Raw genomic sequence first — 25,966 nt, forward strand, 5'->3', positions numbered from 1 at the left:
CCTTACTGCAGAGGAATATTTGAGGTCATTGGGAAAGTCAAATTGGCTCCAAGAGTACTCTCCTATACTACCGGTATTTCAGACACGTGGTTCATATATTTAGATATGTATGCATTTATGAATGTTTATTCTATATTTGAGACCGTAAAATTCTTATAACACATGCAAAGTCCAAAGCTTGGATTCCCAAATTCTCAGCTCAGTTCCTTGGTTCTCCAGCTGGGGGGCAGCGCTCACAGTGGGTTGTCTGTGACTAAAATCCTACTCAGAGTAGACCCATTGAAACTAATGGTCCTAAATTAGACCATGCCCATCAACGTCTCTCCCCCCCCCCTCATTTTCCATGTTTTTATCGGCAATTTCTTTGTAATTGTTAGTGTATCTAGCTAGTGTATCTGAAGAAGTGTGCATGCACACGAAAGCTCCTACCAAAATATAAACTTAGTTGGTCTTTAAGGTGCTACTGAAGGAATTTTTTTATTTTGCTTCGACTCAGACCAACACGGCTACCTACCTGTAACTTTGTAATTGTTGTTAGAATAATAATCCTACACCCGCTTCCTCCCGTCACTGGTGGTACAGAAAGAGTACAGATTGGCTACATGCTATTAACTTCAATGAGTCTACTCTGAGCAGGACTAGCATTGGATGCAAGCCCACTTTAATGTAAGAAGGGGGGTAGGCAGGGTGAATGCCTCTTTTTAAAGCAACAACAACCCTGCAGAGCCTGCTGGATCAGGCTGGCGGTCCTTCTAGTCCAGTATCCTGTTCTCACAGTGGCCACCCATATTATGCCTGTTGGGAACCAGCAACTGGGACCCGAGCACGAGAGCACCCTCCCTCCCTTCAGCTTCTAGCAACTGGTATTTAGAAGCGTGAGAGCTCAGCCACTGCAGCTATCAGCCATCAATAACCTCACCCCCCATGAATTCTCTTCTAAAGTTATTCGGTTCAGGTGGCCAACGGCCACCACTGCCTCCTGCTGCAGATAGTTCCGCGGTTCAGCTGCACGCCCCCCCCTTTTTTTTGCTTTTCACCCGCACCTGAGATCTCCCAGCAAAATGATTCTTCCAATCATAGGAATGTAGAGCTGGAAGGGAGCTCCATGTTGGGTCAAAAGATCCCTGCATTGCAGGGGGTTGGAATGGATGACCCACGGTATCCTTTCCAACGCTACAAACCTACGATTCTATTCTCCTCCAGCGTGTGTGTGTGTGTGTGTGTAATCACGGTTTCTCCTACCATTCCCCTCTCCCCGGTTTAGGCTGCTCCGTCAGCCTCTGCCTTTCCTCCCCACTCCGCACGATGGTATCTCCTCCCCCTCCGCCTCACCACCCTCCTTTCCGCTTCCAGTTGGTTCCTTCCCCCGCTCCGTCGCCTGGCAACTGGTGCGGGAGGGAGCGGCGAAAGGGAGCGGAGCGGGCCGCCATCTTAGTTCGTAAGCCAGCGGAGCCAGCGCCGGGCTGAGGAGGAGGAGGAAAAGAAGACGCGGCGGCCGGGCTGGGCTGAAAGGAACGGCTGCCTCTCCTCCCTTCCCTTTTATTTTCCGCCCCCGGACACCCCCACCCTTTTTATTTATTGCTACCGTTGCTATTATTTATCAATGTGTCGTTATTAGTATCACTAATACCCGCCCCCGTTTCCTTTAGCCCCCCTTTTTTTTGCCTTCCCCCTCAACGGGGGGTTGGTCGGGGGGCGCCGGGGAGGAGAAGGAGGAGGAGGCGAGGCGGAGAAGCGCCTTCCTGGCCTAGCAGAGATGCTGCCCTCCCGGCTGGTGCCTGCCTGCCTCCTCCTGGCTGCGCTTCTCTGCGGACGGGTCCGCGCTGCCCGAGGTGAGCCAGAAGGCGGAGGGAAGGGTGGGGGAGGAAAACAACAATTAATATTTTGTGTGTGTATGTGAGTGAGTGAGTGAGAGAGAGAGACAGATTTTTTTTTAAAAAAGGTGTCCAGGTCTTCAGCCACCCCACCCCACCCCACCCCGTTAGTGCCATAGGAGGATAACGCCTTAGCGTTGCACTTAACTGATAGCACCTTAGGCACGGTGCTGCACTTGGCTTGCCAAGTAGTCCTTCGTAACAGTGCTTGCGTTTTGCCTTTTCATTGCAGAAATATCTATCCATATGCATATGTAGATAGACGCGTATGTGTGTTTGTGCGCGCGTTTTGTGTACTGTATACGGATACATAGAATGATACAGGTATGCGTGCGTTTATGGACGCATGTATATATGCATAAAAAAAAATTGCGTTGCCCTAATACAGACAGCAGTGACATTGCAATGATAATGATGATGATAATGATGAATAACGTAGCATTAGTATGGAAAGGATCAATAAGGACCACGACGACGGTGCTGCTGCTGCTGCTTCGTTTGTTGTGCCTGCGCTGCGATTGCATTGCTTTTTCGAACCTACTGTGGGTCACTTACCGCGCTGTGCAATATCGTGATTTGTTGGCTTGTTTGTTTTATTGGTGGTGGTGGTTTATTGATGTGTTGTGTTTTGCTGCATTTGCGTTAGGAGAACTGCCTTGAAACAGTACTGGTCCCCTTTTTTTGCACATGCGATATTGTAATTATTTATTAGCCTCATTCTGTATTCCTAATGGGAAGGTGTCTGTTTGACCGTGTTGAGATGCTTATTGCAGCACACAATATGATAACAGCGGGTGGCATTTCACATTAGTCCAACTTGGGGTAGACCCGTTGAAGTTAGTGAACATGGGCAATTTAGGTTCATGGGCAATTTCTCCTATGAGTGTACCCTGTGTGAATATCACCCAGCGTTCTTATTTATTAGATTTTGCTGCATTTGTATTAGGAGACATTTTTAAAGGGTCCTTTTTCTGCAAAGTGCAATTGTCTGACGGTGCATAGTATAAATATTGCATGATTTGATAATATATATATTTGTTATTATGGTATGCTTTCATAGGTGTGTATGCGTTTAAGATGGATATCCATCTCCTAAGCCCTATAGAAGTCAGTGCAATGTACTTCTGAGTGGATATGTATAGGATTAGGTGTGTAATATATAATATCTGATGTAATGCTGTATGTATAAATACAATGGGTGTGTGTGTGTGTGTATGTATATGTATATGTATGAATGTATAAGTTAATATTGCAGCCATTAATATAAGGATATTTTAATATTGCTTTGTTTAGTAGCGATATAGACACTATTCCATATTTATACTTTTATATGTAATCTCCCACAGCCTTTTAGAAAGATATTAATAAAATGAATAATTTATAAAGTATATATTTAAAGTACTTAGGTTCCACTCTTCAGCCAGAAAACTATTAATACATAATAGAGTACAGTGCTTAATATTGCATTGTTTGATAATGCAATATTTTATCCTTGTACTTATATTGTCCATTATAATACAGCGCATCATTAATAGTCCCTGTTTAACAAGGATATTATAACATTCCATTATTTAATAAATGATGCAACCCTACTGCACAACATTCCTCCTTATATTAAGAATATAGCATTGTTGTTTCATAATACACCTAATTCTCTCTTTTCCATACATGCACTCACTCTCTTGTATTTTTTTTGGGGGGGGGCAGATTTGATTCCCTTTCCACTTCATCCCATCTCCCCCACCTCATAGCAACAGCACCTCCCCTCTAAGCATGATACCTCCCCTCTTTTTAACATAGTACTTATGTAGGAAACACCAACATGCCATTAGCAGTAAATCCAAATGCAGTTATCTCTTCACCCCCACCCCAATATTTGTCCATTTCACTGTTAAGCACACATAGATACACAAACTTCCTAACCCCACAAATGCCTTTTTCATACAGACACTTGCCTGTTTCTTTTACTTTCCCCCTTTCTAAAGCACTCTCCCAGACCCCCAAACCAGCACCTTCGTATGCACAGGATACTTACCTTATTCTGCCCACCCCACTTCAGGGACACATTGACAAACATGCATTTTTCACCCTGTCCTTTTGAAGCTGTTCCCTGTAGCTTTCCTCTTAGGGGGCCTGTACTTCCTGCACCTCTGCCCCCCCCCCCCGATGTCTGCCTCCCCACTGTGCTTATTAATTATTAGTATTCTGTCCACTACCCCATGCTCTTACATCCAAATGTACTTTCTGGACCACCATTGGCCTTTCCACATTCTGTATAGAAGCTATTCTCTGCCTCCTCTATTCCTCCTTCCTCCCCCCTGGTTTTATACCATCTCAGAAAGGCACATGTGTTTGAAGGACCCAGACTCCAAACCCCGCCAAATGAATTGTTTCCCTCCATATATTTGACTTTGGAGGTGTGGAGTCCTTCATGCAAGGGCATATTTTGATAAGCAGTGGGGGGCTTAGGAAGATCGCTCTTCCTACCTTTCTACTCTTTTAAGGGGATACATCTTTCTAGTGGGGGGCACTATTTCCCCCCTCAGGAAAGGGGATGATGGATAGCCTTCCTCACTCTGTAGTTTTATAATTTAATTGCCTGTGCCCATGAATCCACCTCTGAGGTTAAATCCATCTATCCCTCTTTTCTCCAGTGATACCTCTTTTATACCACCCTATGCCGTTCCCCTCCTGCATTCCTGTATGTTGAGCTCCTTTCCCCTATAGGGATTTAACAAGGCTTAATCATGTCCCCAAATCATATGCTCTGTGTATCTGTGGATCAGGGTGCAAATGGGGAAGGAAATAGCAGTGTCCTTGGTGGTGATGGGCTTCTTATCCCTTCAAGTCTATACGGGTGGTGCTGGATGGAGCAGATGGAGGATACCATTCTAGAAGGTGACAGAAAGGTGCCCCCTATATATGCTGTCCTACAGGGTCGGGGAGAATGTTTACACAGTGCCTGCAGTGCCCCCCTCCCTCTTGCTTTGTTTTGCTTTGGTATAATCCCCTCCATCCTTTTTCCGGCAGTGAGGAAAATATTCCATAAGGCAACCTGATCATGTTGGAGATGGAAACCTGCTTACTCCCCAGATAGAGAGACTGCCAGTGTTTTTATCTGGCGGGCAATTCTGGCTGTCCAGGCTGTGTCCTCCACTGCCCACTTTGGCTCATAATCTGGGTTAGCAGGGAGGAATGGAATGTGGGGGGTATAATGGCACTGCTTGTGAGTGGGGGGAGGGAGTCCGCTCTCTGCCGGCACACACTTTCTTTGTTTTTGTCATGCAAATGATTTCTCTCACACTCCACAAATTATTTCCCAACTAGACTTCTGTTTGTCCCTTTGATGATAAGAGACAGCGTTGTTGCTTGTGGCAAGGCAAGGTTAAACTGGACCAATCTGATGAGATTAACAATGGTGTAAATACTGTCTGTCTCTAGGCTTGCAAAAGCTCTTTCTCTGTTGAGAGTATGATTCCCCCCACCCCTTTCCAAGCAGCGATGGTATTTTAGATGGTGGAATTGTGTGTTTTTTTCGTCAGCTGTGAATAGATGCAGGGAATTGGACACCTTACTGAATCTCTGGGAACCTTAAACCACCTCAGTTTCATTAAAAATGCTTTATGTCTTTTAAAGCAAACACAATCCCTTCTCACACCTATCTAGCTGTTTAACCTTTTGCAGCGCTTGTGTTATCGCTGGGCCTTGAGCTGGGAAGTGAGGACGCATTGCAGAGTATGTGTCTGGGGTTGCAAAAGTTTCTTTCCCTAAATGTGGAGCCGGAGCCGTGTGCCATTTAAAATGTTTTAATAGACATGCATTTCACTAAGTTCTACTCAAAGTAGATCCATTGAAGTTTAACTTAGTCATGTCTAAATTTCAATGGGTCTACACTGAGTAGGACTAACATTGGACACAACCCATTTGACTTCAAACTGATTTATTTTTAAGGTGGTACAGGTGATGTTGGGGTATTTTGCTGATGAAAACTGAACCTTTCAATCATCTGTGGAAATGTTTAGTTTGTAAACATGTTGGTTTTTATGGTACTTCCTAAAATAATTCCTTTCAGCAGCACCTTAAAGACCAAGTAAGCTCATACCAGAATAAAAACTTAGTTGGTCTTTAAGGTGCTGCTGGAAGGAATTTTTTAATTTTGTTTTGACTACGTCAGACCAACACGGCTACCTACCTGTAACTAGAACTACCTGGTATGGTACTTCCTGTTCTTCATATCTAAGAAAATAGGAAACTGACTAATACTGAACAAGACCACTGGTCCATCTAGCTCAGTATCCTCTATTCCAGGCTTCCTCAAACTCTGCCCTCCAGATGTTTTGAGACTACAATTCCCATCATCCCTGACCACTGCTCCTTTTAGCTGGGGATCATGGGAGTTGTAGGCCAAAAACATCTGGAGGGCTGAGTTTGAGGAAGCCTGCTCTATTCTGTCAGCAGTTTTTCACGGTTTCAGACAAGGGCACATTTCCAGCCCTACCTGAAATTGCTGCAGATTGAACCTGAGACCTTCTGCATGCAAAGAAGTTGCTGCACTACTGAACTACGGTATGCCTCCTTCCTCAAAAAGCAAGATTTTAGTCCTCATATTTTTTATTTAAAGGGCTGACTTTAAATAGGAACACAAGAAGCTGCCTAATACTGAGTCAGCTCATTGGTCCTTCTAGCTTAGTATTGTCTACTCTGCACTGACTGGCAGCTGCTCTCTCCAGTGTTTTTGGACAAGGGAACTTTCCCGGTCCTGTCTGGAGATGCCATTGAGGAGCGAAGCTGGGAATTTCTGCATGCAAAGCAGATCCTCTGTCACTGAACTATGGTACTGTATTCAGTGGGTAACACTTTCTCCTGTGACAGTCTTCTGAATGTTTAATTATTGATGCTTTTGAATTATGGTGCTGGATGAGACTTTTGAGAGTCCCATGAGTGCTCACTGGAAGGACTGATCCTGAAGCTGAGGCTCTAGTACTTTGGCTACCTCATGAGAAGAGAAGACTCCCTGGAAAAGACCCTGATGTTGGGAAAGATTGAGGGCACAAGGAGAAGGGGACGACAGAGGACGAGATGGTTGGATAGTGTTCTCGGAGCTATCAACATGAGTTTGATGAAACTGTGGGAGGCAGTGGAAGACAGGAGTGCCTGGTGTGCTCTGGCCCATGGGGTCGGACATGACTAAACGATTAAACAACAACATCTTTTGTGTAGCTGTACTAGAACCCTGTCTTGCTTTAAAGGTTATGGCTATAATAAATATAAAGACAAATTCCAGAAAAGCAGTTATGTTAGAGTATGTGCATGTGTATATGTGACAGTGAGAAGACAAAAAATCCTGGGACGGATGAGAAATGACCTTAGGTTGAGCATCCTTATGCCAAAAGGACACTCTCTAATGTGACATGCACATAATCATTCATACCGTGTTAATTTGGAATAACATGGACAAGTAAACAGCCACTGGAAATCACCAACAATTTCATACTGATAACTAGGTGGGAAAGCTTTAGTAAGGGAGTGGGGAAGTTCAGTACTGCCCCATTGCATATTGATTTATGCCATGGGTTGCCAACACAGCGCTCATGGGTGCATAATTGCCCAGAAAGGCCTTCCTTGGCACCCATGGGCTCCTGTCCTCTCACAGCTCCCGTCTCTGAAATTAAACTTGAAAGAAGCGTTCCATAGTAGACAATGGAAGACTGTATCAAGCCTATTTTTTTGGCTAGTAAGAATTTATTGTGGACTAGTAAACTTATTGGATTTATTTGCAACTCGGGGACAACTGCTGTCCCCTTGGTATATTCTTAAAACAATTTTACAGCTCAGTTCTATGCAAGTTTTCACCCCTAGCAATATGCTTAGACAAATATGTAAAGATGAATGTCCTGTTATTTGCTATTAGTGTTGTATTCTGTATAGGAGAGTTGATTGAGGTGAATAGTGTTTCACAAATGACTAGCAATAGGTATATGTGGGCAACTGTGCTAGGATTGTGTGATCTTTTTGCCTGCCTTATTGCTCATCTGTAGGTAATGTACCTTGAGGCTACATTGTCCTGTATCTGGCTTGTACTTGCTTTATCGGTTCAATTTCCAAAAACATGATTTGGGAGTTATTTTGCTGTTAAAATTTAAATGTTTATTTTCCTATGGCTGATTTTATATATACTTGAAATAGAGCACAGTTCCTGAGTTTTTATAGCCTGACTTTAAATGTGGCCAGATGGCAGTTGCCTTTCTCAATTGGCTGTGCTATTTATTGCGAACCCGGAAGTGATGGAAGCGCTATCACTGCAAAGAGATTCAAGACTGTGCAAGGATTTTCTGTGGTGATAGTCTCTGGTTTCCCATTTAGCAGTGTGGTTCATCACTGTTTTCACATGACTGCTACCGTATAATCTGGAAAGGCTCTAATATTTTAGAAGGATATTTTGGAAGGGCTGTAGCTCAGCGGTAGAGCAGAAGATCCCACGTTCAATCCTTGGCATCTCCCGGTAGCGCAGGGAGAGAACACTGCCTGAAACCCTGGAGAGCCACTGCCTGTTAGTGTAGGCAATACTGAGCCAGATGGACCAAGGCTGTGTCTCGGTAGAAGGCAGCTGCCTTTGCTTTCCCCAAACCTCCTGGTTTTGGAGGTTTACTCAGCTTATTTAAAGCCAAACAGATTACCGTAATTCATATTCTTGTACGAACGCAGGCCTTTGTTTTTATGGTCAGAGGCAAGAGTGCTTCTGAATACCAGTTGCTGGAAACCGCAGGAGGGAAGAGGGTTCTTGTGTTCAGGTCCTGCTTGCGGGCTTCCAAAGGGGCATCTTATTGGCCACTATGAGAATAGGCTGATGAAATAGATGGGTCCTTGGCCTGATCCAGGAGTGGTATCCGAATATATTTATAGCTATGTCCAGGATGCTATGGAGAGCTAGAGGTTTGGAAATGTGTGTGTTGCTTTTTAATCTTAGGAACTACTCCCAACTTACACAGAACTAGCAAAGAGTTCATGGCTTCCAATCCAACAAGGAGGGGTTTTTATATTACTTTTCTTTTTTACATTGTATATCAGCCTTCACCAACTTGGTGCCCTCCAGATGTTTTAGACTACCAGTCAGAGGCTGATGAGTTGTCTTGTCACCCAAAATATCTGGAGAGCACCAAGTTGGAGGAGGGCTGTACGCCTACCTGAGAGCTTCCATTTTCAGAATCAGTAACACTTTCCCCAGTCTCTTGCATTGTTGAAGAATGTTGCGAAGCTGCTGGATCTAAATTACTGGCAGGGCCCTTCGTGCTTTTAAAATGGACAACGCTTCTCACTGTTAGCTGCTTTGTGGTGATGAAAGCAGCTCTACTCAGGTTTGCTTCTTTTTGTTTCTGCTCTTTCAGTCCTCCATTTGTTAGCACAGCATGAATACGGTAGGAGAATGCTTTTGTTTGGCCTGGGAAACTTCTTTCAAACTGCACATTAAAGGGGACAATATGGAGGGATATATATGCACAGAAATCTGTCCCCATGAGACATACAATAAAGCCAAAGCCACCTTTTGCATAGCCCAATATAAAAAATATATATTTTTAACTCACTTGTGTCATATGGGGGTAGGAAAAATGAAGGAGACAACACTCCTCAAGCAATCACTGCCTGGTTGCCTGGCAAGGACTCTTTATTTGCTGTGGGTGACTAAGCAAACAGATCTTGGATTATTTCCATGGCTGTGTAATGAGCTTCATTTAATACCTTTGCATTAAATGATTTTTGTCTTTCAGTTACAGACATTGCAATATGAAGCATTATGGTGTGTAGAATCATAGAATTGTAGAGTTGGAAGGGACCTTGAAGATTCTCTAGTTCAGGGTTTCCCAAACTTTGGGGGGGGATCTTCAGCTGTTTTTGGACTACAATTCCCATCGTCCCTGACCACTGTTCCTGCTAGCTAGGGATGATGGGAGTTGTAGTCAAAAAACAACTGGAGACTCGTTTGGGAAGGCCTGATCTAGTCCAACCTCCTGCAGAGTAGGAACTTTTTGCCCAATGTGGCCGAGTATCCATTGCTAGTCTTGCTCTGAGTAGTCCAGTTGAAATTAATATACAAAATTTAGATCCATTAATTTCCATGGATCTGCTCCAAGTAATTGGATATAATCCCAAGCTTCACCGATAACATTCATACAAAAGCAGAAGAAAGAGAGATCAGAGAAAGGTGCTTGGGATAGGATGCTTACTGGGAAAGAAGAAAATGTATACGGTATCAAAATAACACCAAGGGCTCATCTTACTTTCAATGGAAGGAAAATGCAGGCAAGAAAAGGAGATAAAAAGAAAACTTATTTCGAGGCCGTCAACAACATTCTTAGGCAAATACTTCTGAATAGGCTGCATGGGTGTAGCCAAGGGGGGGCAGGTGCCCCTCCAATCAAGTACTGTAAATTAAAAAAAATTACTTAACTGAGATTCTGCCACACACCCCCACCCCCAACATAAAGCCTGCACCACTGACATAAATCCTGGCTAAGCCCATGGTAGGCTGACCAAATGTTTCAAAAGTGTGTGTGTGCATTCATGTGTTGGGGGGTGGAGGAGAATAGCATGTCCTCTTTGCACAGGGACCAATTTTATCCATACCGTTCCAATTTTAGAACTTACACATTCAGCTGTGTTTTTCTTTAAACATTAAGTTTTTGAGATGTATTTCTTTAGAAGTTTGTTGATGGGGTGGAAGACCAGTTTCAACCTTCAGGTGCTTTAATGGGCAGTGCAAAACTTTAAAAAGTGAGTGTCACTTTCTAATTCACTTCATGATGCAATGGTTCAGTGGTGATTTAATTGATTAGGTAGGACACTGGAACTGTTTGCTGATTGCAAATAGGCTGGGCCCAAAAGCTAGTCCGCTAGCCATGCCCAGGAAGTCATTGTGGACTATGAGCAATTCATGTGGTTTCCGCTGGTGGCTGCTTTCTTAATCTTAACCGCAAACACTTTTTACCACTTGTTTGACAGGTTGGAGGGTGGGGAGTGAGTACAAAAGCCTTTAAGGTGAGTGCTGCATCCATTTGCCACACCCATTACTAGTATGTGGCTCTTGGAAAATTGCCCTTGAGGGAATGTTGTCTTGAAGGTTGCCCTTGAAGGAATGTTGCCCTTGAATTTGAAAAGATTCCTCACCACTGATCCATATGGGTCTTAGAAGAGCCCTTACTTTCAGTCAATAGACTAGCTTATATCATCTGCATAATTTTTGATTGGTCCCTAAGGCTGACAGGAGATGGAGTTTAGAACCAGTGCCCCATCTATTCCAGCCCCCTGTTCTCACAGTGGCAAACTGGGTGTACATCATTGGAAGACAGCAAACAGGACCTGACTTGTGTCAATGCAAAGCTTGGAAGGCATATGGGCACCCATTGTGATGAACTAGATCAGTCAGTGCTGCTTATGCCTGTCCAGGATGCCCAGAATATGCGGAGAGGTAGATAATCAGTATCTCTTCGCAGTGTAAGCTAGTCTCTTATCCATGCCCTTGTTCTCTGAGCCAAGTGTTAATAGTGGTAGGAGTCGCTTTTTAACTGACTTGGGCAATGGCCTAATCCTGTGTGCATGGAGTCAGTGCTTTGATGGGTGAATCCTTGTTCCCATAAAGCTGAGGTGTTTTTGCTGTGTTTGGGGGCAATTTTAAGCTGATTGGGCAAAATTGGACTGTCCTTGCTTTGCTTGACTTGAGTTTGCTGCTTGTGCTAATCAAAATCTAAAATAAATGGGTAGAATTCTAAGTTTAAGGGGCAAGCAAGGGGGTAGGATTTTACAAAATTTGGTGGGAGGATTATGTGTGTGTAACACACCCCACTTTTCAACTTACACTGGTTCTGAAAGCAGCTGATAACCAAAATCCATAATAAAAAGTTAAAATGCTAAATAAAAAGTTAAGTTATAACAGGGATACATGGGGGTGGGGGCAGTATGTATAGCAGCCTCCCAATCACCAGAGCAGGGGGTAGCCAATGTGGACCCTCCAATTGTTGTAGGACTCCAACATCTATTAGCCCCAGTCAGCATGGTCAGTTAGCCAGGATGAAGGGAGTTCTAGTCCTAGGGACACCTGGAGCGTGCTGCATTGGAGGGCACCCTAGAGGATGATAAGACAGTTTGGCATAGTTTAGTATGTTGGGCTACTACTGAGGTGGAGTTCCTAAGGTGGTTGGATGGCACCTTGTACTCCTCCTTCCAGCAACTTCTGCAGCCAAGCTGGTGTCAAATGTATTGCTATGCTTTCCTTTGGACCACATCAGCGAGGCCAAGGGGTGTGTGTATCTTGTTGTCTAGGCAGCCCAAACCCTCCAGAAATACTACCCCAAGGAGGTCACATGGGTGCTGCTAATGCACCCCTGGAGGCACACTCCATTCAAGACAGAAGGATGCCAACAATAACTAAGGAGACCCACGTTCAAATCGCCCTTCTGTAATGAATCTCACTAGATGACATTGAGCCAGTTCCACACACATAGCCTAACTCATCTCACTGTGTTACTGGTAAGAATAAAATAGTGGTTGGGAGAAGAGCCATGTATACTTTCCCTAGAGCCCCAGACTATTCTCCCCACTCCAACAAAATAGTGTGGGTGGGGGAGACTTCTCTCTGCTGGCCAGTGGTGGTAAAAGGCCAGCTTCCTTGGGAGCAAGGAGTGCAGGAAGCTGTGGAGCAGGGCTGGGTGGAAAGCTGCCTCCTCAGGTGATGGTTCCCAGCTGCTTTTGCTTCCAAGAGAAAAAATTATCAGACCTCCAGGAGGAGCTGCATGTGCATTTGGGTGGATGGGAAGGAAGGTTGACCAGCCAGTGGTAAAGGTTCTCCACAAAAAGCAGGTACCCTGTCTTTGATCTGCTAAGCAAAGTATTAACCCAGGAATAAGGGTCCAGGAATATTTGACCTTCTAAAGGCAGCATTGGTGGAGGAAGAATGTGATAGCTTGACAGCAGGATCCAATTCCCGAAGCAGGATTTGCAAGCTGCTGGAGGATTATCCCTTGCATATTGACAAAAACAACCACAAGGGAGTGAAATAACATACCTCGATTGCCAGTAAAAACCAGAGAGCCATCCAGTATTTAACCTAATCAATAAGGGTTTCACCTTTCCAAAGGAGCTGCATTAACCTTTTTAAAAGAAAAAGGGGAATAGACAAAGGCTAGTGTTGTTTTCAGTGTACTGAGAAAAAGTTGTCATTGGATCTTAATTACAGAACATATCTGTGGGGCATGAGATGGCTTTTTTTTTGCTTTTAATCTCTCAGGACTACTTTGCTAACAAAAGCTGCAGTATTTCAGCTGACATGTCTTATTAAAGTTATATTTCTTATCCCTCCTGAAAAGAAACCTGTGTTGGCTACTGGAGCTGGTTACTCTAAAATGCTTTGTATCTGAAAAGATTTTGGAGGGGTGGGCATCATCAAGGCCTCACAAAGTGTATAGAAATATTTCATCTTCTTTAACGTGTGGTGCCTAAATGCCCCATATTGAAAAACCTGTACCATCTTTTGACCTCTGCTAGCGCCTTTTCTTCACTGGTCCATTGCTGTAGCATCATGTTATATTTCTTTGCAACAAGGAAAGTTTGTAGCTCATTGGTAGAACACCTGTTTTGCATGTACAGTAGAAGGTTCCAGGTTCCATTCCTAGCATCTGGTATGGTTGGGAAAGACTGCTTCCTTGAAATCTCAGAGAGCAATTGCCAGCCAGTGTATTGAACTGGCAGGACCAAATTGTCTGACTTTGCTTCCTGTGTTCCTGTGCCTTATACGAAAGGCCATAGTTCAGTAGCTGAGCGTTTGCTTTGTTTGTAGAAGACCCCCAGTTCAATCCCCATTCTCTCCGGGCATGGCAGAGAATGTCCCCTATTAGAAATTCTGGCAAGCTGCTGCCAGCCAGTGTGGACAATATGGAGTCAGGTGGACTAATGGCCTGATTCATGATAGGGTAGCTTCCTGTGCTCAGTTAGACTTGTTCCCCAGTTGTTAAATTCTCTGCCATGGGAGGCTTTCAAGAGCTCAAGCCATTTCTGAAAATGTTCAAAGATGCTTGTATTAGTGGGGTTGAGAATTTATGAGCAGCTTCTGTGAATCCTGGCATTACTGTATATATACTGTAAATGCTACTTTATAGCCTTAAAGGTAAAGGGGCCCCTGACCATCAGGTCTAGTCGTGTCCGACTCGGGTTGCGGCGCTCATCTCGCTCTATAGGCCGAGGGAGCCGGCGTTTGTCTGCAGACAGCTTCCGGGTCATGTGGCCAGCATAACAAAGCTGCTTCTGGCGAACCAGAGCAGCACACGGAAACGCCATTTACCTTCCCGCCGGAGCGGTCCCTATTTATCTACTTGCGCTTTGATGTGCTTTCGAACTGCTAGGTGGGCAGGAGCTGGGACCGAGCAATGGGAGCTCACCCCGTTAATATTTGTTTAATAATCATCATCTCTGCTCTTTACAGAGCACCCAGTAAAAATACAATGGTTTTTTTAAAAAAATACCTGCAAACTAATATCAATATAATTTTGTGGATTATAAATTATCCAAAGGAACTGCTAGCTTAGTTTCTTGTAGCTGCTAGACTTTCTATTGCACAAAAAATGAGGAATTTAAATAATCTGTCTCTTGAGCTGGAATATAAAACCTTACGAAGCCTCACAATTGCTGGAAAGATAACCTTTTACAGTTTCATGATGAAAGGCAAAGAACCAGTAGAACAATTTTATGCAAGTTAGTGGGGCTTTTTATCTTACGTTTCAAGTAACAGTCTGCATGACCATTACCTGCACCTAAAAAAAGAACTATGGTGCACCTAAATTATATGTAGGTTTAATATACCTATATAGAATTGTACATACCATTATTGCGTATAAGCATCTCTCTGATGACGTGCTGTGTTTTTGTGTTGAAATTTTAGCAATCAAATTAAAACTAAATTTAGCTAGCAATCAACTTAAAAATAATTTTAGCTAGCAATCAAATTAAAAATAAATTTTAAAAGATCAGTAGGAATTACATGTTAATAACCAGTTGAAGGGCACATTATCAGCCTGACAAATCTTCAGCAAGAGTTGAGAAACTATAGTGATAAAAATTGTAGAAGGATCAAAAACTAGGAGGGATGTAAAACATACACAGGGTTATATCCAATCAAGTTATTCTTTGGGTAGACACATTGAAATTAATGAACCTGTGTGATCCATTTCCATTAATTTCAGTGGATCTACTAGGACTGACATTGGATACAACCCCACTTTTCCTTCCGAGCTTATCTAATGAGGCTGGTTCAGAAGATTCTCCGGCATTAACATCTTTCTTAATATTTTTGTATTTCTTTTTCTATGAGTCATTTTGGTGGAACACCAGGTATTCTGTAAGACAGGTCTGACACAAAATATAAGTAACTCTAAAACAGTTTAAAAACCAGCAATAAAAATGGCAAGAACGGCCTTTTTTAAATGACCTTGGCCATGTATACCTGAAGGAGCATCTCTATCCCTACTGAGGTTCAGCTCTAAGGGTCGTCTTGCAGTTCCCTCACTGAGAGAAGTGAGGGAACTAGGCAGAGGGCCTTCTTGGCAGTGGAACGCCCTCCCATCTAAAAGAACTACACAACTTTTAGAAGACATCTGAAAGCAACCCTGTATTGGGAAGTTTTTGATGTCTTACTATGTTTTTATATATGCTGGTAGCCACTCAGAGGCCAGATGGGCAAGGTATAAATAATAAAATCATTACTATTATTATTAAGAACAACAAATCATGGCACCAAATGGATTAAACAACAACAACAACAACATCAACAACAACAACATCATATAGGCAGTCGTCCCAAAGTTTCTACATTTGAGGGCATTGTTTCCTGAACAGGGTCGATTGACTGGGCCACTGTGTAGTGAAGCTTCAAGTTTGGCAAATGCCATGTGATCAAGAAACATCTCCCTCCCCCCACCAAATTTCACAAGTATCTAGGCATGAGGAGCAGCCTGAAATGTAAAGTTTGTACATTGCATCTTGAATGTTACTTGGTCCAAAATAGGAATCTGTGTCCAGCATAACTAGAAGAGCATCATCTCCCATACAAACTAACTTTGAATCTTGACCTCTGTGGGAAAGTCATTTCTCTGGATCCACCATCTTTGATGAATTAGATATTCTGTGAGGGCCTCTTTGATTTTGGAATGGGACGACTGATCTCTGCTGCTGCTTTTAATTGTCAATTTCTCCTAGTGTTTTTGCTATTACACGCTTGTGCAACATACTAGTCTACTTCTTCATCAGTACAGTGGTACCTTGACTTCCGAATGACTCTACATACGAATTTTTCTACTTACGAAGGGGGGAAATGACCGTGCACTTACGAATTTATTCGACTTACGCTGCCCCGCACTAACCACCGCAGCTGCTCTGCCGACCTTCTGCCGGCCTTGCACGATTGCGGGGATTGGGCCTGCGATTGGCCGCCTCTGCTCCTGCGGCGCACGCAAGCGCGTTCTCCCCGCCACCTCCACCGCCTCAAGGGCTGGCCTCAGGGGAGCGGGCCCGTGATCGGCGACCACCGCTGCGGCCCGCACAATCGCGCTCTCTCCGCCGCCGCAAGGGCTGGCCTCGGGATTGGCCCCGTGATTGGCTGCCGCCTCCGCCGCTGCAAGGGCCGGCCATCTGCCGGCCTCGGGGGATCGGGCCCTCACTGCATAGCTGCCAAGTATCCCGTATCCGCCGGGAAAACCCCTTTTTTCTTACCGTTTCCCGGCGGTCTCCCGTTTAGCGGAAAATCCCGGTATTGTCCCTTAAATCGGGACACTTGGCAGCTATGAATGGAGAATTACCCGGCCATTTTTCTGGTGCCGCTTGCCCTTCTATGGGCACCAGAAAATGGCGGCGCCGGCGCCGGAAGTCACTTCCGCGCATGACCGGAAGTTGTGTGACGCGACTTCCGGTGGCGCTTTGCCCTTCTATGGGCATCAGAAAATGGCGCCGGCGGCGCCGGAAGTCGCTTTTACGTGTTTCCGGTCATGTGCGGAAGCGACTTCCGGCGCCGGCGCCGCCATTTTCTGATGCCCATAGAAGGGCGAAGTGCCACCGAAAGTTGCGTCACGCAACTTCCGGTCATGCGCGCACTGCCGATCCCGGATCTTTACGACCCAGACTTGGCAGCTATGCCTCACTGCCCCGCACCCGGCACCGCCGCTGCAATGCCAGCCATCTGCACCTCGTGGGATCGGGCCCTCACCGCCGCTGGCCTCCCGCCGGCTGCGCCACCTGCCATAGGCATGGAAAGGGCCCTCGCCACCCCTGCCACCAGCCTCCCGCCAACCACGCTTCCTGCTGATCCGGCCCTATGGCCGGATCGGGCCGCTGCTGCTCAGCTGGCCTCCTGCTGCCCCGCGCTCGCTGTCCCTCGCAGACCTCCTGCTTGCCTTTATAGTGCCTTTTTAAAAGGCCCTGGAAGGAATTAATCCGTTTCCAATGCATTCCTATGGGAAACAAATGTTTCTACTTACGAATGTGCATTCAGAACGGATTCAATTCGTAAGTAGAGGTTCCACTGTATGTACCTTAGCCTTTATGTGACTCTGTTAGGCAGAACAGGGAAGAATGACCATCTACCAATTCCCAAAAATCTTTGTTTCCTTGGTGCTTGATGGTGATCCTTACTCATCCCAGGAGACTTTCTAAGTGGTTGGTTTGTCAGCCTGCTGTACACAGTCTTCATTCTTTTTTAAGCGGTGAGGAGTGCATTTTAAAAAAACCAGAACAAGGAAGGGTACATTTTATCTTGCTCTTTTCTTGAAGTCATGTGTTCTCCCCTTTCAAATACTTATTTAAGAAGAAAGCCAGGCTTTTCATCAATTAGGGTTTTGAATCTACTTTCAATATTGTCAGCTCCAAATGAAAAGTCAATTTCAGGCTGCAGGCAGCTCATGTGTCAAGGACAATTCTTTTCCTCAGATGGATTAAATGTGAGCTTGGGTGTAACGCTGTCATAGCTTATCAGGGCACATGCAGCAGATTCCGGCAGGTCTCGTGTAGGTAGAGAATATTGTATTTCAAGCAAACCAACACAACTTATCCTTGCTTATGTGACAGGAGATTAGCAGTGACTTGGCTAAGTGACTTGGTTGATGCTGTTTGAGACAGAGATTGCTTTTTAGCTCTATGTTCTTGTTAAATGTTTCAACAACCTTTGTATATGCCAGAGGTTGCTGGGGGGGGGGGTTTACAAACGGGGAAGTTCTTAAGTAGATTTCCAAACTTGATCGAAAAAAATTTCTGTTGGGTTGCATCCAACCAAATCCTGCTCATAGTAAACCATTAATTTAAATAGTTCTGTACCGAATAACAACCTGCTGTCCTGATTTGGTTTTTCTTTCTAGATAGCCCAGTTATGGATACTGGGTCTCTTGGAATGAAGTGTAGACAAAAGCATTGAATTTTGGAAATTTGGTTAGTTTGTTTCATCTTCAATGACTCAAGGCACAACTTTTCCTCCTTGCAGGAAGAGATCTGTGTAAGGCCTAGTAGACTCCTCTTCCATTTCTGTTCATCCCTAGCTGGACTTTGGAGCATGTATGCATTCATACAAATCCAATGGATTCAAATTCTTTAGCTGTGATTCCTGCATTGCAAGAGGTTGGACTAGTTGACGCTTGGGGTCCCTTCCAACCCTGCATTTCTGTGATTCTTGTGCTGTAGCAACCTGCTTATTGCAGGAATGAGGGTACCCATGCATGCATGCTTCACTTGCCCAGTCTTGCTAGTTACATGAATGTGATGAAATGCAAGAAAATGTGTCAACATCCCGGGCTCTGAATTGGCCAGTGCACTGCACTATGTGCCCATGCACAGACCAAAGGCCAGCAAGGGAGAGAAATAAGAGGACTTCATTCGGCCCTTCCCACTCAGAATGTTTTGACATTCAAATAAGCTAAGGACTTCAAGTTTTAGTTTTAAGAATTTTGCAAAATTTTGTTACAGTTTGCCACAGCTGCTCTTGCAGAATCTCAATCTGCTTAAAGGGCCTTTAAACATCCAGAAACAAGAGTTACTATTGTACTGTGAAATGGTTAGTTCCCACTCTGAACCCAGTAGGCAGATTGGATTAGAATTTAATAACTCTGACCTCCAGATGTAAAACTGCCCTCCTGATAATTCCTTGTGCAAGAAGCTGTGTTCAGCTGAAGTTTGAAATTTGGCACCCTTACTCTTTTAAATACTGTACAGGAATAAGTTATAATTAACCTACTCTGTATTAATATCCAGATTGCATTTTAACAGGCTTTCTGTTGAAAACATCAAGAGATTAAATAATAATAATCCAATTCCAATAGCACCAAAAAATCTGGTTCTTTTAAATACATTATCTGTCCTGAAAAGCACTTAATCATATTAACCTTTCTAAAAGATGATTTATTAATCAAATTGTAAGACCAAGATAAGAATTTCTGCATAATAGAAAATTGTTCTAGTGTTCTCCTGTAGGTCACGTCAACTAGATAATTTGTTCTGTGGGGTGGGGGGACCCCCCTGCCACCTACAAATTTATGCAATAATGACAAGAATAATATAATTCTTTACACATGAAAGACTTGACTCCCCTTAAATGCTTGGCTCCTGCTGTTCATGATGGGTGAAAGGGGAAATGGCATTTTTATTTCACACTTTCAAGAGTGGCTATTGCTGTGACTCATTTCATTCATCGTGTCAGACCTTGGCTTGAGCTGATTAGGGTTCAGATAAAACCCACTCTGTGGCTGGAGCTTTCAAAAGTACAACGAGGAAGCCACGGATTAGAGTTGCTTGCATGGTCTGTCCTTTCAGCTTCATAAATTAATCCCTTTCTCCATAGTCCAGGGGCTTCTGTAATGATGCCTGTGACTGTTTGTTCAGACATTGTGCCAAACCATACAAATTGCAAACACTGTTTTTTAAATCCACATCAAACCACAGCATCTGATTCTTCCATAACCATGGTTAAGCAGGATGTCTGAATTGAGCCTAAGTTGAAAGTGGCAGCCTGGATGCCAGACACGATAGTGGTACAGTGCAGAGCTTGTAGACCACCTGACAGTTTTGTATGTGCTGGCACAACACTGTAACTTTCATATAACTGGTGTGTGTGTGTGTGTGTAAAATCCATATCTGTCACACTCCAAGAGCTCATTCCCAGAAATTTCAGCTTCTCACCAAAATACTTACAAGCACCAACAGGGTTTCTGGTGCAGCACAGTCCAAACAAACCAAGGCCAAACACAGGGAATCCAGAAGCAAGGCCAAGGAAAAAAAAGATCCAAGGTCAATATCTCAAGGTAGTCTACACAGTGCAATTCAACCAGGAGGTGTAACTAGATTTGGGTACCAGGAGCCAGAGACTGGAAGGTTCAAGAAGGAAGCCTTATATACTTGGGCATCCTAAACCACACCCTAACCACAGCTGATGGCCCTGAAGGAGTATCATGGATTACTTATTCATGAGTAACCTGCAGACTCCTGTAGATGCTTGTTGTGCTGTTGCAGGGATCTAAACCTTGTGGTGCTGTTGTGGACTGGGATGTGGCTCCACCCCCTCATTTGATGTCATGAGGCTCTTTTTCAGGTGTTAACCCAGAGGGCCCCTCAAGGGGATCTTCAGCATTGGAATTATGGGTCCCTGCCTGTTTCTCAGTGGTGTCAAGTTCACCCTCTGAGGCCTTCATGCCTAGCACAATGTCATGGCTAGGCATGACAGTATTCAACATAATGCAAATAAAACTTGTTTCAAAATCGCATTTAAATATACTTTTTGGTAACTCTATGGTGGGAGTTGAAGATGCTAAGATGTAGTAGAAGAGGCAGTATATGGCATGTTATTGGAGGTTTAAATGTAGAACGGTAAACTTCATGTTTGGTATAGGGAGCATTGCATTGATGTTAAGCAGTACGTAGGGAACCTTTGTGGACCTCCAATATTTGCTGGACTTCATTTCCCATCAGCTCCAGCCAGTGTGATCAGCTATCAAAGATTATGGGAGTTGTGGTCCAATCACATATGGAAAGCCACAGCTTCCACAAGGCCTGCTTTTAAGGCTGTAAGGCCACACATACATACTTTGGAAGAAATCTCACTGAGCTTCTCCTTAGTTTTTAGTCTTCATCTGCAAGTTTAGGAGTTTTTATATGCTGCAGTTGGATTAGACGAAATACTGAAAGCACATCGCTGTGGAGTTTCAAATCGGTGCGCAGGGTCGCCTCTGTAGCATTAACATTCTGTTCATGTCCAAAACCAAGCCATATTAGGGACACCTTGTGCATTACCGGTACTTAACTTGATTAAAGTCCTGGTTGGCTGCTATAATCTACACAAAAACTGAGCAATAGGGCATATCTTGTCCTGCTATCTGTGACTGACTGTCTAGGTTTGCAGCAGCAACGGGGAACCAGGCCTCTCTGTCAGTTGGAGCTATTCCCCAGGCCACATACCTCACTGGCCCTGCTTTGCATCCCGAGTGCTTTTGCCTGGTTGGAATGTGTCCTTCAGCTCCAATAATAAGTTCTTTCTTGGCAGGAAAGAGGACAGAGAGCTGGGTAAATGTGTGTAGAAAATAGTCCATGAGACAAAGGTAGCATTTGCATTCATTGTTCTGCCCACTTTTGCCACTGGCCCCATCCACCACTGGCCACTAGCATGTGGCCCTCAGAAGGGAATGTGGCCTTGGTTTAAATGAATGATGTAGGACCTCAGCAAACATAACATGTAACAACATTCCACTAGTTGAGCAGATATTTGAGAGGGCATGTGAAGGGTCATCTTTCCCATGGGTTTCTGGGGGGCATTCCTGCAGCTGGAGGGATGTGAGGAGGGAGACCTACTGCGTCTCCTTTTCTTGTGGCCAGAATCACAGGCCTGCTTCTTCCCTTGCCAAGCTTCATGAATGCTCTCCATAGAGGTTCATGGTAAGAATTTCCATTTTTCTCACAAAGCTTGGGCCAGATTAGCATTGATGCATGGCTTCACACTACTAGTGTGAAAATTACTGCTGTTGGCATAATCTGGTCCTTCTTGAATGCTGGAAAAGGACACTCTGTAAACTACTTCAAAATGAATCATCTTTATTGTCAAACTGCTGCTTCATGGGGGCCTTTTCCTGGTGAACATAGTGTCCCCAAATGGAAGTATAGCATCAAAACATTACATTGTATCTAACATAGATCCATTGAAATTAATGGAAATGGCTAATTTGGGTTGAATGTGTAGGATTTAGCTGGGTACAATCTGTTACACTTTTAAATTAAGTAGAATTTTTCTTGATATATTCTTCACCTTGCTTTTCTCTCCCTGTCTTAGTTAACAAGCACAAACCGTGGATTGAAACAACTTACCATGGCATAGTTACAGAAAACGACAACACAGTACTGTTGGATCCCCCATTAATAGCACTGGATAAGGATGCACCTCTCCGTTTTGCAGGTACGGGCATCTTGGTATTTTATGTTAACTGTTGCGTGTCTTTTGAAAGTGTGAGAAATTTGTCCAGAAATAACTCATGTAAGGTGGCAATGCACTCATTAGATTAAAGTCTAATGTGCTGTTATGCCAAACCAATGATTGCAAATGATGAGACAGAGCTGAGGAGATAACCAATACAGTCTTCGACAAGGACAAGTACAAAAATCCACACCCAGGAATGAGGGAAAACACAAGGTTGTATCTGACTTAAGTTGTACTCAGAGTAGACACACTGAAAGCAACAGACCCAAATTAGACTGTTAAATTCAGTGGGGCTACTTTGAGTAGAACTAGCATTGGATACAAACCAGAGTTTGCCTGTGCAAGGCAGGGCAACCTGGTTAATAAGTAGCACTTCTGAGGAGAACATCTAAACTAGATTTGAGACAGTTATGTCTATGGTCTACTGCAGAAGTGTTGGATTTAATAGATTCAGGATTGCATTAATTGAAATGAAAGATTGAAGAAATAATACGACTTCTGTTCTCTGGGTGCATGTTTCATAATAGTTCCACTTTATTTAGACAAGATTTAACATGTACCGGTAGCTAAAATTACAAGAGGCTTCTGGCATTTTGAAGACCTAACAGGTCTATTATGGCATAAGCTTTTCTCAGTGTCTGATGTCGCCTCTGTTCCATGACGACTTATGCCAGAATAAAACCCTTTAATCTTTAAAGGTGCCACAGGGTTCTGTGCTGTTTTGGATGTGATATCCAGTGATCATTTGTTAACAAGTCAGGGCCTGTGCCAGTGAAGTCTGTTGCAGCTAAAGCAACAAATGTGGTTACCCTTCTGGAACTGTGCAGCTACTTCCAGTGTGCTAATGCAAGAAGAAACACAACAATCTTGCCTAGAGAGAGCTGACACTAATTGTGCAAAGAGGAGCAGTGCTAGAAATTAGCCAGCCGTGTTTTATGACTGGAGTGGGCCCGATTGCAACCATGTGGAGATCTCTGGGTGCCAGGTTGGCAATTGACATCTCCATCTGCCTGACCCCTCCAGCTTTCTTTAAGCAGGTAAGCAGAAGAGTGTATTTATTGCATTTACACCCCACCTTTTCCTCCAAGGAGTACATGGCTCACCCCCTCCTCAGTTAATCCCTACAATGACCCTGTGAGGTAGGTTAAGGGGCTGTGACTGGCCCAAGGTCACCCAGTGAGCTTTATGACTGAGTGGGGATTTGAACCCTGATCTCCTAGGTCCTAGTGTGACACTCTTAACCATTCTACCACACTGGCTTTCTAGAGTACTTCTGCTGTGGAGGAACTGTGTAAATTAAAGAATTTCTTCCAGTAGCACCTTAGATACCAACTAAGTTTGTCATTGGTATGAGCTTTCGTGTGCATGCACACTTCTTCAGATAATCTTAATGTAAATTAAGTAGGTAAACATATATGTACATGGAAAAAGCAAAATGTCACCTAGAGAAGGATCTGAAATATTTTCCTTAAAGCTTGGATTTGTTTTTATTCTGTATTGTTTGGTTTGATGTGTTGTAAACCACTGATATATTTTTTCTTGCAATATAAAGCTGTATAGAAATGAAATTAATAATAACAACAACAAACATCACACTTGGTGTGGTGATGCCAAATACAGTGGTACCTCGCAAGACGAATTTAATTCGTTCCGCGAGTCAATTCGTTTTGCGAAAAATTCGTCTTGCGAATTGTGGTTTCCCATAGGAATGCATTGAAATTTCTTTTTTTTGCCCATAGGAACACATTAATTAAATTTCAGTGCATTCCTATGGGAAACCGTGATTCGCAAGACAATTTTTCACAAAACGAATTCGTCTTGTGAGTCACCATCAGATCACAAGACGCATTCGTCTTGCGAAAAAATAGTCTTGCAGGGCATTCGTCTTGCGAGGTACCACTGTATACCATTGTGGTGACTGTAACCCAGGCTTAAGGTGCCATTTGGCGATTAGCTTATATATTGGTGAGATTCTAACCCTGGAGACAAGAACATTCCCCATAATTGCTGTGGGAACTTGAAAAGCATTTTGACAATGGATGAAGCAGCTGTTGGGAGTTCTTTTTGAAAAAAGCTGGACACGCATCATTATGTACAGGGAAGGGGGCTGTACTGTGTTGGGGTTAAGCAGCTGGACTGGATTACTACCAAAAATGTGCAAGACCTCCTTCTTCCCAAAAGACGCTCTTGGGTGTTAAAATTAGCAGAGGGGGCCCTCTTGGTAATTCCACTGCCCTCAGAAATTTGGGGTAGATGCCCAGGAGAGGGCATTCCCTGTGGCAGCTCTGAGGGGCATCTAGCACCATTATATAAAAAGGTAAAGGGACCCCTGACCATTAGGTCCAGTTATGACCGACTTTGGGGTTTTGGCGCTCATCTTCTCTATTGGCCGAGGGAGCCAGCGTACAGCTTCCAGGTCATGCAGCCAGCATGACTAAGCCGCTTCTGGTGAACCAGAGCAGCACATGGAAACGCCATTTACCTTCCCGCTGGAGCGGTACCTATTTATCTACTTGCACTTGACGTGCTTTCGAACTGCTAGGTTGGCAGGAGCAGGGACCAAGCAACGGGAGCTCATCCCGTTGCGGGGATTCAAACCGCCGACCTTCTGATCAGCAAGCCCTAGGCTCTGTAGTTTAACCCACAGTGCCACCCGCGTCCCTAGCACCATTATATAATTTCTGTCAAATGCTGAAGACGCACCTCTTTACCCTGGACACCTGAGATACATACATTTACAAGACCCACTCTATTCCCTTGACTAATTTGTTTTAAACTGTTTTTAATACTGAATTTTAAATTGTTGTAGCCTGCCCTGGGACCTCATGGTAAAGGGCAACTAAGAAATCGAACAGTTCCAACCTGTGGACAATTTCTTCTGCTACTACTTTGTTTTGCTAGGTTGTTACCATCATCAGCAACTTGCTTTAAAGTCTACTTCAGTCAATAAACGGATTAAAAAACACATCCCACAGGTTGCCCCTTGATTGATCAGGCATAAGGAGATTATGTGCAGGAGACCATTTGGTGTCAAGTCTATTCCTTGCTATTAACATAAGCTTTTAATTAGTGGTTTGTCTGAATAAACCGTTTGCTAAGTAAAATCTTTTACAGGACCAAGTCCCTGATTGGGAAACCAATCTGGCAATATTCACAACCAGACAAAACGTTAAGATAGCAAGTTCATTGCGTTTATTATGTCTATATTTCATTCTGACCTGTACAAACCTGCCACACTTTGGTTTTCAAACACACACACCAGTCTGTTCTATTGAGAACATTGGCTTTTTTGTGGAGCTTAAAGGGGGGGTTGTTTTGATTACTTTGTTCAGCTTCAGGAACAGTTTGCAGTCCAATTTTCATTATTGTTTCAATGTTTGCAACTCTGCTTGCTTCAGAAGGAGAGCTAAGGGTTAGGCATAGCTGCCCTGTCCAAGACCATTTTATCTGTAGCTAGAAATAACTGAATCTGAGATCTTAGGCAGATAAATCATGTCTTTTCTGTAGCTTAGCAGTAGAGCACCTGCTTTGCATGTAGAAGGTCCCAGGGCCAATCTCTGGCATCTCCAGGTAGGGCTGGGAGAGAACCCAGTCCGAAACTCAAGAGAACCGTTGC

The 25,966-nt window shown here is 43.9% G+C and overlaps 1 protein-coding gene across 4 annotated transcripts in view; it reads left to right on the forward strand.

Moving 5' to 3' along the window:
* The first annotated feature begins 1,415 nt into the window (after positions 1–1,415).
* The window catches only part of CLSTN1 (calsyntenin 1), a 63,936-nt gene continuing 39,385 nt past the window's right edge, over positions 1,416–25,966 (forward strand). For all 4 annotated transcript variants that reach the window (XM_035117897.3, XM_035117899.3, XM_035117898.3 and 1 more), the window contains exons 1-2: positions 1,416–1,832; positions 22,207–22,329. In XM_035117897.3, coding sequence (XP_034973788.2) covers positions 1,757–1,832; positions 22,207–22,329 — 199 coding nt within the window. In that variant the 5' untranslated portion in view covers positions 1,416–1,756. The remainder of the gene's footprint in view (positions 1,833–22,206; positions 22,330–25,966) is intronic.

Source organism: Zootoca vivipara, chromosome 6 (genome assembly GCF_965207765.1).
Source record: "Zootoca vivipara chromosome 6, rZooViv2.hap1.1, whole genome shotgun sequence".
In the NCBI taxonomy this organism is placed as follows: domain Eukaryota; kingdom Metazoa; phylum Chordata; class Lepidosauria; order Squamata; family Lacertidae; genus Zootoca; species Zootoca vivipara.